This window comes from Eretmochelys imbricata, chromosome 3, assembly GCF_965152235.1.
Source record: "Eretmochelys imbricata isolate rEreImb1 chromosome 3, rEreImb1.hap1, whole genome shotgun sequence".
Classification (NCBI taxonomy): domain Eukaryota; kingdom Metazoa; phylum Chordata; order Testudines; family Cheloniidae; genus Eretmochelys; species Eretmochelys imbricata.
The window spans coordinates 192244913-192257575 of record NC_135574.1 but is presented as its reverse complement, the minus strand read 5'-3'; the positions used below and the strand labels follow the sequence as shown (position 1 = coordinate 192257575).

At 49.6% G+C, this 12663-nt stretch overlaps 1 protein-coding gene across 1 annotated transcript in view; it reads left to right on the top strand.

Annotated features, from left to right (window-relative positions):
• Positions 1–12124, top strand: part of BFSP1 (beaded filament structural protein 1) — a 47329-nt gene extending 35205 nt beyond the window's left edge. The window contains exons 6-8 of the mRNA XM_077812030.1: positions 2657–2877; positions 9521–9606; positions 11205–12124. Of these exons, the coding sequence (XP_077668156.1) occupies positions 2657–2877; positions 9521–9606; positions 11205–12124 (1227 nt within the window). The remainder of the gene's footprint in view (positions 1–2656; positions 2878–9520; positions 9607–11204) is intronic.
• The last annotated feature ends 539 nt before the right edge of the window (positions 12125–12663 follow it).

Sequence of the window (12663 nt, the reverse complement as noted above, 5' to 3'; positions counted from 1 at the left end):
CTCCATCAGCCAACCCCACTGGAACTGCCCCCTCCATCATACAGTCCCCCACCCAGGGACTGCCACCCATGCACCCAGCCCCCCCCACCTAGTAACTGCCCCCAAGAACTCCTCGGCAACTGCCCCCAGCACCCAGAGCTGAGAGCCTTTGAACCAAATGGTAAACCCTGACTATGATGGAAACCACTTCAAGCCAGGGGGTGCAGCAGCACCTCCAGCACCCCTAGTTCCATTACCTATGGCCCAATCCTGCACCACCCCATCTTTACACACCCACCGGTTCTGCATCTGGGGCAGGTGCCCCTCCTGCCCCTCCCAAGTTATGGCCCTGAGGATGTCACATGGACCACAGCTGTGTGCTGATTGAGAACGACTGCTCTATAGACTAGTTATGAATGAACCCTTCTTATAAAGTGTGACTGTTTGTAAAAGAAAACAGAGAAGGTGCTATAGGAATTACATAATAAAACAGAGCAATAACAGCAGAAGTAACACTTTGCTGCAATTCCCTAGCTTGCTTTTTTTTTTTTTTAAAGTGACTCAGCACCATCTTGTGGCCAACTTACGTTCCAGTGATGCATTAATAAAATCCCAGTTCTCTGCAGGAGTCACTGCACAGGCGGTTAAGTTATTCTACAAGCCAGAATGTTCTGATAGTAACATTTAAAGGCAACTCCCATGTAGTACTTCCTTGGTCATCATTTCACTTGCTGGTGGAGTGCAAATCCCCTGAGGATTAGATGCTGCTCGCTCGCTGTATGTGACTCTCCCCAAGTGTTTTGTGAGGGTCAGTGGGAGGATGCAGCTTGTAACGTTAAAGTTTGTCTTTCGATTGCTACACCTGTACTGCAGCTAGCTGTAACTTGGTCTGCAGCACTGCACACTGGGCTCCCATAGTGCCCATGGCACCAGTGATGTCACATTTAGTAACATGGCTGTACAACTGGTAGTCTCAGAATTAATCACTTTCAGTCTCATGTGGCACCTTTCCATCTAAGGTGAGCTTTACAGTCAATAATGAGCTATGTAAGTATTATACTCCCCAGCTGACAGCTGGAGAAACTGAGGTAGAAAGAGATTATGGGCCAGATTTTAGTCACCTCCCGATTGGGCAGAACAGACAGCTCTCTTCCCTCTGTGCTCCTGTCCAGTCAGCCCCTGTAATCCTTGTGCTGGAGCCTTTAGAGTGCCAAGTACAGGGGGAGTTTAGCAACTTCATTGGTGCTACACAACCTCCTGGGGCTGGGTGGGATGTAAAGTGCCTAGACCCAAACTTCCTCTAAAGAAGAGGCGATGCAAGAAGAATATAGGCTGAACCTCCAAAAAGGAGCAGTAAGAAGCAGCCATGAGCCTGCTCCTGCCAGAGGAATTCTGGTTGCCTGGGTCTTCCTCTGGCCATTGCTGTTAGCATAGTGCAGTAATGTGTCTTCCCCACCCGCAAATGCAGCACTGTGGTCACTAAACCACCACTGAAACTCTGATTGACTTGCCTGGAAACATACATAACATCTGCAGTGGAGTCAGGAATCGAGCACAGATCTCCTGGCTATGCTGCAGCCCAAAACCATCCTTCTTCTGCCAATTTTCAAACCTGCTCCCCCTCCTCCCTTTAGTCTGCCAGAGACCAGCTTTGCAAAGCCCATCTTCTTACTGTCTATATTAAGGCTGCTTAGGGTGGTGTGGGCTATGATTAGGGTGACCAGATGGCCCGATTTTATAGGGACAATCCCGATAATTGGGGCCTTGTTTTATATAGGTGCCTATTACTCCCCACCCCCTGTCCCGATTTTTCACACTTGCTATCTGGTCACCCTAGCGCTGACGGGTATATTTATAGAAGCGCCTTGGTCTATGTTTTAATTTATGGAATAGACCATGGCACGGGGGGGGGGGGGGGAGCAATAGATGTATTTTATAATATGAATTAATAATGAAATGAATGTAATGAACGTGCCAATTGGCTTTAATGGTGCAGCATCAGATCCAGTTTTCAGAGCTTGTGCAAAGGAATCCAAGACCTTTGTAGAAGCTACTCATCTGGCCCACTTAGATGCTCTCTGGGAAACATCTTCATAGTGAGAGCTGGTGGGGAATTTTCTGACCTAAATACTTTTTCATCGGAAAATGCAGATTTGTAGAACCCCCAAACTGTTCGCAGAAAAGAGTCCGTTTCGACAAAGCTCCCAATTCCAAACATTTCTGTGGAAACGTTTTGGGACTTTATTTAACTTAGACTTTAAAAGGGGTTTTAAAAGATCAAAAGCAAACCAAAAGGCTTCAGCATTATCAAAACAAAACATTCTGATTTACCCAATCTGAATTTTATTTTTTTCAGATTATTGGTCAATGAAAATGTTTGCGGTTGCAACTTTTCATCTTACTTCAGTATGGGAAAAATATTGAAATCTCAAACTCTCGTGGGATTGGAAAACCATCTCCCATCCATCCATCTTCACTAGCCCCTCTCACTAGCCATGCATAGTATTGTAGTCAGTTTCCTCTTCAATAATTATCCAAAGCATACGACTTTTTTTCAGTCATTAGTTTGCTGACATAGAAAAGTACTTCGCACCATTTAACGATTCCTCTGAAAATGTCTGTGAGTCCCCACATAGGAAATGCTGTATATCATTGCTTCCAATTTCCTTTATTTCAGACAACCGTGCTGGAACAAGCTATTAAGAGCACTCAAGAGAGTTATGATGATGAGGTTCAGCTATACAACGAGCAGATTGAAACTCTTAGGAAGGAGATAGAGGATGCTGAGAGGACCTTGGAGAAGTACACGAGTGACTGTCACCAGCTGGTGATATATCAGCAGTCCCTGGAGAATGAGCTGGAGCGGTACAAACGTATCATTGAGAATGAAGACAACCGGTAGGTCTACTTTGTGTATGGTGTGTAGGGTGGCCAACTTTCTAATTTGTGAAAACCTGACACTGAGTGCTGGAACCTCTCCCACTTGCTGTGCCTCTTCCCCCGAGGCCCCACCCCTTGCTCCACCTCTTTTCCTCAAGGTTCCGCCCCCTGCTCGTCTCCCGTCCTGTTGCTCGCGCTCTCTTCACCATCCTCCCCCTGCCATCTAAGCAGGGCTCTAGGGGTGGAAGGGTGACTGGGCAGGATGGGGAAGGGAGAGCCACACTCTGGGGGTGAAGGGGTGACTGGGGCAGGCGAGGGAAGGGAGAGCTGCGCTCAGGGGGTGAAGGGGTGACTGGGGCAGGGCGGGAAGGGAGAGCTGCACTCTGGGGGTGAAGGGGTGACTGGGGCAGGGCGGGGAAGGGAGAGCTGCACTCTGGGGGTGAAGGGGTGACTGGGGCAGGCCAGGGAAGGGAGAGCTGCGCTCAGGGGGTGAAGGGGTGGCTGGGGCAGGGCAGGGAAGGGAGAGCTGCGCTCAGAGGGTGAAGGGGTGACTGGGGCAGGGCGGGGAAGGGAGAGCTGCACTCAGAGGGTGAAGGGGTGACTGGGGCAGGGCGGGAAGAGAGAGCTGCGCTCAGAGGGTGAAGGGGTGACTGGGGCAGGGCGGGGAAGGGAGAGCTGCGCTCTGGGGGTGAAGGGGTGACTGGGGCAGGGCGGGAAGGGAGAGCTGCGCTCAGAGGGTGAAGGGGTGACTGGGGCAGGGCGGGGAAGGGAGAGCTGCACTCTGGGGGTGAAGGGGTGACTGGGGCAGGGCGGGAAGGGAGAGCTGCGCTCAGAGGGTGAAGGGGTGACTGGGGCAGGGCGGGGAAGGGAGAGCTGCACTCTGGGGGTGAAGGGGTGACTGGGGCAGGGCGGGGAAGGGAGAGCTGCACTCAGAGGGTGAAGGGGTGACTGGGCAGGCGAGGGAAGGGAGAGCTGCGCTCAGAGGGTGAAGGGGTGACTGGGGCAGGGCGGGAAGAGAGAGCTGCGCTCTGGGGGTGAAGGGGTGACTGGGGCAGGGCGGGGAAGGGAGAGCTGCACTCTGGGGGTGAAGGGGTGACTGGGGCAGGGCGGGGAAGGGAGAGCTGCACTCTGGGGGTGAAGGGGTGACTGGGGCAGGGCGGGAAGAGAGAGCTGCACTCAGAGGGTGAAGGGGTGACTGGGGCAGGGCGGGGAAGGGAGAGCTGCGCTCAGAGGGTGAAGGGGTGACTGGGGCAGGGCGGGAAGAGAGAGCTGCGCTCAGAGGGTGAAGGGGTGACTGGGGCAGGGCGGGAAGAGAGAGCTGCGCTCAGAGGGTGAAGGGGTGACTGGGGCAGGGCGGGGAAGGGAGAGCTGCACTCTGGGGGTGGAGAGGTGACTGGGTGGGGCGGGGAAGGGAGAACTGCACTCTGGGGTGAAGGTGTGACTGGGGCAGGCCAGGGAAGGGAGAGCTGCACTCTGGGGGTGAAGGGGTGACTGGGGCAGGGCGGGGAAAGGAGAGCTGCACTCTGGGGGTGAAGAGGTGACTGGGGCAGGGCGGGGAAGAGAGAGCTGCACTCTGGGGGTGAAGGGGTGACTGGGGCAGGCCAGGGAAGGGAGAGCTGCGCTCAGGGGGTGAAGGGGTGACTGGGCAGGGCGGGAAGAGAGAGCTGCGCTCAGAGGGTGAAGGGGTGACTGGGGCAGGGCGGGAAGAGAGAGCTGCGCTCAGAGGGTGAAGGGGTGACTGGGGCAGGGCGGGGAAGGGAGAGCTGCGCTCTGGGGGTGAAGGGGTGACTGGGGCAGGGCGGGAAGGGAGAGCTGCGCTCAGAGGGTGAAGGGGTGACTGGGGCAGGCTGGGAAGAGAGAGCTGCGCTCAGAGGGTGAAGGGGTGACTGGGGCAGGGCGGGAAGAGAGAGCTGCGCTCAGAGGGTGAAGGGGTGACTGGGGCAGGCGAGGGAAGGGAGAGCTGCGCTCAGAGGGTGAAGGGGTGACTGGGGCAGGCCAGGGAAGAGAGAGCTGCGCTCAGAGGGTGAAGGGGTGACTGGGGCAGGGCGGGAAGGGAGAGCTGCGCTCAGAGGGTGAAGGGGTGACTGGGGCAGGGCGGGAAGAGAGAGCTGCACTCAGAGGGTGAAGGGGTGACTGGGGCAGGGCGGGAAGAGAGAGCTGCGCTCAGAGGGTGAAGGGGTGACTGGGGCAGGGCGGGAAGAGAGAGCTGCGCTCAGAGGGTGAAGGGGTGACTGGGGCAGGGCGGGGAAGGGAGAGCTGCACTCTGGGGGTGGAGAGGTGACTGGGTGGGGCGGGGAAGGGAGAACTGCACTCTGGGGTGAAGGTGTGACTGGGGCAGGCCAGGGAAGGGAGAGCTGCACTCTGGGGGTGAAGGGGTGACTGGGGCAGGGCGGGGAAAGGAGAGCTGCACTCTGGGGGTGAAGAGGTGACTGGGGCAGGGCGGGGAAGGGAGAGCTGCACTCTGGGGGTGAAGGGGTGACTGGGGCAGGCCAGGGAAGGGAGAGCTGCGCTCAGGGGGTGAAGGGGTGGCTGGGGCAGGGCAGGGAAGGGAGAGCTGCGCTCAGGGGGTGAAGGGGTGGCTGGGGCAGGGCAGGGAAGGGAGAGCCATGCTCCGGGGGTGAAAGGGTGACTGGGGCGGGGAAGGGGAAGGAGAGCTGCACTCCGGGGCTGGAGGGTGAGTGGGGCAGGTTGGAGAAAGGAGAGCCATGCTCGGGAGAGCCACCGGTACCTCTCTCCGCTGGAGCTGTTCCTGAGTGCTCCTCCAGGCTCCAGCAGCAGCTACTGCTCTTCCCACTCCCTGGTGGCAGAGGCGGTTACTGCAGGTAACCAGACTTTTAGTGTCCAGTCAGCAGGTTCCCTTTTCAACCGGACTTTCTGGTTAAAAAAAAAAAAAAACCCTGACACCTGGCAACCCTAATGATGCGTCCCTGGGGGTTGTGAGTGACAGTGCAGGAGCCTAGTATTTGATAATGGGAATTTGTTTAATCCCGCTAAAGCCTATGTGAACTTTACTACCCACGGGGTTCTCAAAGCAGGAACTTGAGGACAGTGGTCCTCATCCAAAGCCCACTGAAGCCACTAGAGAGAGACAGCTCCGGGCCAGTGCGAGGAGAGTATGAGGTTCTCATCCAGCCTGTCAGTCTAGTCACCATTTGCCTGCTGTCTTTTAGTTTCTGTACACAAAGGACAGGTGCAAACGAAAGCCTTTCTATGATTCTGTGAACTGACTGCCCCTTTGCAGAGCTCTAATAACCCGTCAGTTACAAACTGGGGGCTAGCTGTTTAAAATCTTGCTAGCAGTTTGGGGCTAGATCCTGAAAAGGGACTCACCATTGTAGTGCTTAACTTTTAGGTGTCCAGCTGCCTTGTGGAATCCACAGTCCTGAGCTGGGTGCCCCGGCTCCCTATCCATGCCTGGGAAGGGTGAGATGCCTCAGAATGCGATTCACAAAAGCCAACATGCTGAGCAGGGAGCTACCTAAGCTAACCAATAGGAAAGTCCCAGGAGAGGTGTGCAGTTTAGGTCCCACCCCGCAAAGGGAGATAGGTGCCCAATGGGAGGCATCTCCCTCCATTTGGGATTGACCACTGTGAACGTTATGCTGGAGTTAGGTATGTCAATCAGGGCAGCCCTTTCTTTCCAAAACCAAAAGCCAAGGAGATAGCATCCACATATAGGAGGCCAGAGTTCAATGCCCCCTCTGCCTGATGTGAAACAGTGACTGGAACCCAGGTCTCCTACCTTGCAGGTGAGTGCATGAACCCTGGGCAGGAGGTACCCTGGGGTCAGGCTTTCTCAATCTTGACTGTTACAGTGGCTTCACTTTGTATAAAACACTGAAACATTCATTGGGGCAGAGAGAAAATGATTCTCCAGCCTTTATAAACTGTGGACCAGGTTCAACAGGAGAGATTAAGAGACTTCCACAGCAAAGTATCCCATAGCTAGCGCACTCACCTAAGAGATGGGAGACTCAACGTCACATTCAGTCTCCGCCTCAAGCAGAGAGGGGAAGTGAACCTGGGCTTCTCATATCCTTAACCATGAGACTAAGGTGTTGGAAGTCTAGGTCTACCTCCTCATCTGCCCTCTTCCCTCCCCAACCCCACGGCCATTTGATGTGGGGTTAGGTGTGCTCTGAGCATGCCTACAGAACAGGCCCCGCAGGTGAGCTAGGTGGGACAACACCCGGTTCGAAGATCTCGCTGGGGTTTAGGTGTGAGATAGCTGCACTGCTGCTGCTGTCTGCACTTACAGGACAGCATGCTGACACACTCAGCCCCCCAAAACACCTGCACACAACACACCCCCTGTCACACTCCACCACCACCCCCCATTTGAAAAGCACGTTGCAGCCACCTACGCCCTGGGCTAGCTACCACAATGCACTGCTCTTTGTGGCGTTCCAAGAGCTGCTAATGTGGCCACGCCAGTGCGCTTCCAGCTGACAGTGTGAACACACGGCAGCGTTTTCCCTGCTGCGCTCTCCAAAGGCTGGTTTAACTCACGGCGCTCTACATCTGCAAGTGTAGCCATGCCCTTCGCTGCCTAGGGACGTTAGACACCTCCAAGATTAGAAGGCAGCTGAGCAGGGTAACTGAAGATCACACTGGTGTCTTTGGAGCTAGCACTTGGCTCTAGAAACAGGCAAAGTTTTATTTCCACTGAAGGTTCCTGTGACATCCCCCCCGAGTGCAGTCTGGATTGTGGAACCACTGTGACCCCTTTAACTCCCATGCCCAGGCCGGTCTCCTACACTGCTGTGCTAGTGAACAGCAAACGCCACCAGGCTCTGTTCACTCAGCCATCAGCATGCAGGGGCACACCCAGCGAAGTACATGAATGCTCTCTCCAGCCACTCATGAACTGTATACAAGGAGACACCAGCAAATCCCCCCCAGCTCCAGCACTGCACCCCAGAAATGTGGGTCTTACACTGCTCAAGACCTTCTTGATCAATGCAAGCTCATTAATTAGCTTGCCACTGTGTCAGAGGGTGGTGGATATGCATCAGCCTTTGTATCCTGAATAGATTCCCTAAACACTTCAGCCAAAACACACTGGTTTAGATTAAACATAAAAGAGATCTATTAACTACAGGAAGATAGATTTTAAGTGATTTATAAGTGGTACAGGCATAGGAGTTCAGAATTGGTTGCAAAAAGAAATAAAAGATAAAATTGCAGTCTAATTCCTAAACTTTATCAAGCGAGGTACAATTTGAAGTCATAAGTTTTCTCTTACCCCAAAACCCACAGCAGTTCAAATGTTTCTTTTTCTTCCAAACGATCTTGTTGCCTTCAGTGTAGGGGTGGAGGGTAAGAGGGAGGAGAGGTGAGGTGGTTATGTCACTGTCCCTTATTTTATACTCTCCTCCAGGTGCTGGAAAAATCCTTGCTGTGTCATGGGGGTTAGGCAGCCCCATGGTGTACATGCTTGAGCAACTGACTCTCATGTGAATTGTAAATCTCTTGTTTACAAGGCCCTTGCTGTTGAATGGCTGATGATGGTTGCTTGACACCTGATGGGGTGTTGGTCACTCCTTTGTTCCCAGACATGAGCTAGTCTGTGCGTGTTTTCCAGATCGCAACATGTTTCAGTGATAAACACAGAGCAAAAATCTCGTAACTTCATGTACAGTAATGATACCTACATTTCAACAGCATCGTAATGTTCAATAGATTATGATTTTTCCAATGATACTTCACAAGGCATTTTTTTTTTTTTTTACAAAATAGCATAACCATACACAAGTGGTGCATATGGGGATACAGGTGGTTATTTTGAGGTATAGTGTGTGACAGTTATATTATGTTTTCTGACTCCGCTGGCTGGTCCCCAGTTCTGCAGAACCTTTAGTGGGGGGAGCTGAGAAGTGACCTGATTTGGGCTTTTTTTGACCTGATACGTGTCACCATAAGCCTTATCCTTAAACTACATTTGTTATATGACATTTTCTCATATAACAAATGTAGGGGCATTTTCTCCTCTTATTTCATATGCCTTTGAGCTCCCACTGGTTCATTCAGAGTTGCAGATGATATGCAAGGTTAATTGAACAGAGCAGGATCAAGTAGGTCCAGTGCCTGGCTGGGAACACTAGAGGGAGCTTGCATGAAGAAAAATGAGCAGATGGCAAGAGCTGTTGCACTGAGCTAAGTTAAATAAGAAAGCAGTCAATAAAAGTAAACTAGATTCTTTATTTGCATTAAACGGCATATGCATATGGTTTGAGGGCTGTATATGGCCCTTAGGTCTATGGGGCAGATCGCCAAAAGACTTAGATACCCAGATCCTGCTGCCATCCAGGGGGCACGTGATGGCTAACTGCCCTTTGTGCCTTTCAAAATCTCCTCTTCCATTATGAAATCATTCCCTAGCAACACTAGGGTTGCTTTTTAAAACTACGTGCTTTGCTCTACAGTCTATATGTAAGTAGAGTAGGCCAGATCCTCTGTTGGTGTAAATCAGCATAGTTCCATTGAAGACAGTGGAGGCACTGCTGGTTTACACCAGCAGGGAATGTGGCCAATAGTACAGAGCCTATACATTATATTGATTTAAATGATATTTTATGTTCCCATTTTGATGTGAAGTGAATTGTTCTACTTGTTTAAGGTATTCTGGGGAAATTTGACACATGCAAATTCTCTTTGCCAGGTTAAATTCTGCCATAATTGGAACCCCAGTTGCACTCTTCACACAGAGCTACAGACCCTGCCAAACTACAACCTGGAGAAGGCGAGGTAAGTATCTGATATTCTTTTCTTGTTTGAGTAAATACAATTTGCATTTTAAACCATTTTCATTTGTCTTCAGCATGGACCCCATTGTTGGGGCCTAAATCAGATCCTATTGAAATCAATGGGAGACATCAGTTGGCTTCAGATCTGGCCCTTGAAGGCTGGATCCCCTAACCAATCGGTTCCTTTGCTATACTGGTAGCATGACTTAATGCAACCGAAGCAGCTTGCACTGAATTAATGAGATGCACAAAGAGAACTAATAGAACAGGCAGCCTTTTTAAAAATAATGCAAAGAAATCACATAGGATTGAGGTTATATCCCAAGTCTGATCATTCTTTCATTATCACAAAACAAGATAGGAACACTTGAGTAGCCCTGTAAATATAAACAAGGCTAAATTGCCTATTTGTCTGCCACGACCCAGTTTGAGCTGAATGAAGTCACAGTCAGTGCTGTATGATTGCTCCCCAGAACTGTATGATTAATACATTTAGAATTAAGATGTTCGTAAGAGCAGGAACTAGTGAAGGCAAATATCCAGGGCTAAAGTAGAAATGATTTTCTAACAATGGAGATGGATGGTTTGATACCTAGGTGCTTTACATACCAAGTTGATAGATGTCTCAGAAGTTTCATAAATAGATGGGTAATTGGATGTTTCACTGAAAACAAGGCATGTTAAAAAATGAAGATAAACTGTCGCATGTTCAAATTTTTGGAGACCAAATAGGGTGTTTCCCCAGCATTGTGCCAAATACAGCAGGCTTAAATTAAGTTTGTTAGTGAACAAATTAGCTACTAATACATGGGGACCAGATCCTCAACTGGTGTACATAGATATATCTCCATTGAAGTCTATCAAGCTATGATCATTTACACCAGCTGAGCATTTGGCCCATGCATCTAACTGTACTTTGGATTATTACCTACAGGACTTGACTTGAGGGTATCTAGAGAGTAAGGGAAGAACTTGCCTCTGTGTTAGGACATGAGCAAGTCTCCTGTCACCATTCACATGAACCTGATCCGCATTTATGGCGATAGCTCTGGGTGGAGTCTACAATTCTTCCACAAGGAGTGGAGCAGGGGGAATGTTTTGAACATGGGGATGTTTTTCCCCATCACATCTGGGAGATGCTTCTGCAGCTGGAAAGCCCAGGCGTCCTGTGAAGCAGCCACAGGAGCTACTTCCATCTGGCTATGGCCCTTAAGCCTGCTACTGATTCAAGATAGTGGTGTTGCACACTATATTGAAAAGCAGCAGTGAGCCCTAAATGTACTTTCAGAGCATTAGTCTCATCTTCATAGATGCTGATTTTGTACACTCAGTTTTGTACATGCAAAAGTTAGTATTTATACATTTTATGTATAAAAGTGGTGTTTGTACATGCAAAATGGACACATGCCCAGTATTGCACACTCAGAATAGCCATTTTCATACATAAAATGAATACATGCCCACCTTTGCATCTGCATTCTGTTCTGCACACACTGTACTGACAATGAGGCCCTTTGGTTTGGAGATAGATTGCTAAACTGTCTTGGGCAACACCTTTCAATGTTGTGTGCTGTTGCCTTTGTTTTGGATTTTCTTTAGATATCACCCTGGTTATGCAAGAGATTGCAAGTGCAAAACCAAGACAAAAAGGTCTGGCAAAGAAAATTTCTAGGAGAAAGGAGATCACTTCCAAAGACATAGATGGGTTTTCACCAGAAAACAGCTATGAAAGAACTCTGGAAGACTTTCATCAGGATCAGCTGCAATTTAAACATGAAAGCACAGTATGTGAACCTAAGCAGGAAGAATTAGAACTAGTTGAGCAAGAAACAGTCCCAGAGGATGTGCCTGATGGAGCTCGGATAAGTAAAGCTTTTGATGAATTGTGTAACACTGTGAGAGAGAAAATAAGATGCTTCAAGAGACCCGAGCCTAAGACTGACTTGTCTACCAAAGAGAGCTATGTACTTGTCACAGGGGAAGCAAACTATGACCATCCTTGCTTCTATTCTTCCTCCACCCCGGCTGGAGGTGGGATCATTGTTTCCACTAGCAATGGAAAGATGCCAAATGGTGGGGAGGTGGAGCCAATTCCAGAGCTGCCTGAACCCTCTGAACCATCAGCAAATGAGAAGGGGGAAGTCCATGAAATGCAATATGAGCTTGAAGAGAGAGAAGAAATAAATGAACAGGGCAGAAAGTCAGAAGAAAAAGCTGAAGAGCCCTCAAAGCAGCCTGACATCACTGGGCCTGAGGCAGCACCTCCAGCTGGTGTAGCCGGCCCTTCTGAGCCAGACGTATTTGAAGAGACAGAGCATGACAGAGAAGACCAACGAGGAGGCCAAGCATTCAGAGAACCAAGCTTACCCAGTTCCATGAGCTATGAGAAGGTGGAAGTAGTGGAATCTATTGAGAAGTTTTCAGATGCCAGAATTCAGACTTACGAAGAGACAGCTATGATTGTGGAGACAACAATTGAGAAGACAAGCAAGAAGAAGCTAGGAGACAAAGGCTCTTAAGTTACATCATTTGATAAGCAACTTGTCTGGCATAGTTATTAAATGACAATATTTTTCCCCTGACCCAATGCTAACATAGTGAGACTTTTGCTGTTTGATATAAAACATTGATACATGAATGGCCATTCTGCCTGGTGTAGGTTTATCTTTAATGTAATAATCACTAAAATAGTAGGTTCATTTACGCAACACTTTTTGTGATTAGGACAAGTAAAAAATTATTATTAAGAAGTTGCCTGTCTAAACCACACCTACGTAATCTGTGCCCACTACAAATTGGCCCCTTACAGTTTATATTCCTCTAATGATGCTTTAGCTGCCATTAGTTTCCAATTTTCAGACAGCTGCAAATGTTAGCTTGTGACATCTGGTTCATTGAATAAAAGCTTTGCATCCTAAAGAACATAGTCACAGTGGGTGTGTGTTACCTTTAACATAAAACAGTAGCATTAACGAAGCTAGTATTAACCAATTAACCAACTGACTGGCATGATGTTTTCAAGATGAAGGACTAAGCACTTTAATTCAGTAACGTATTT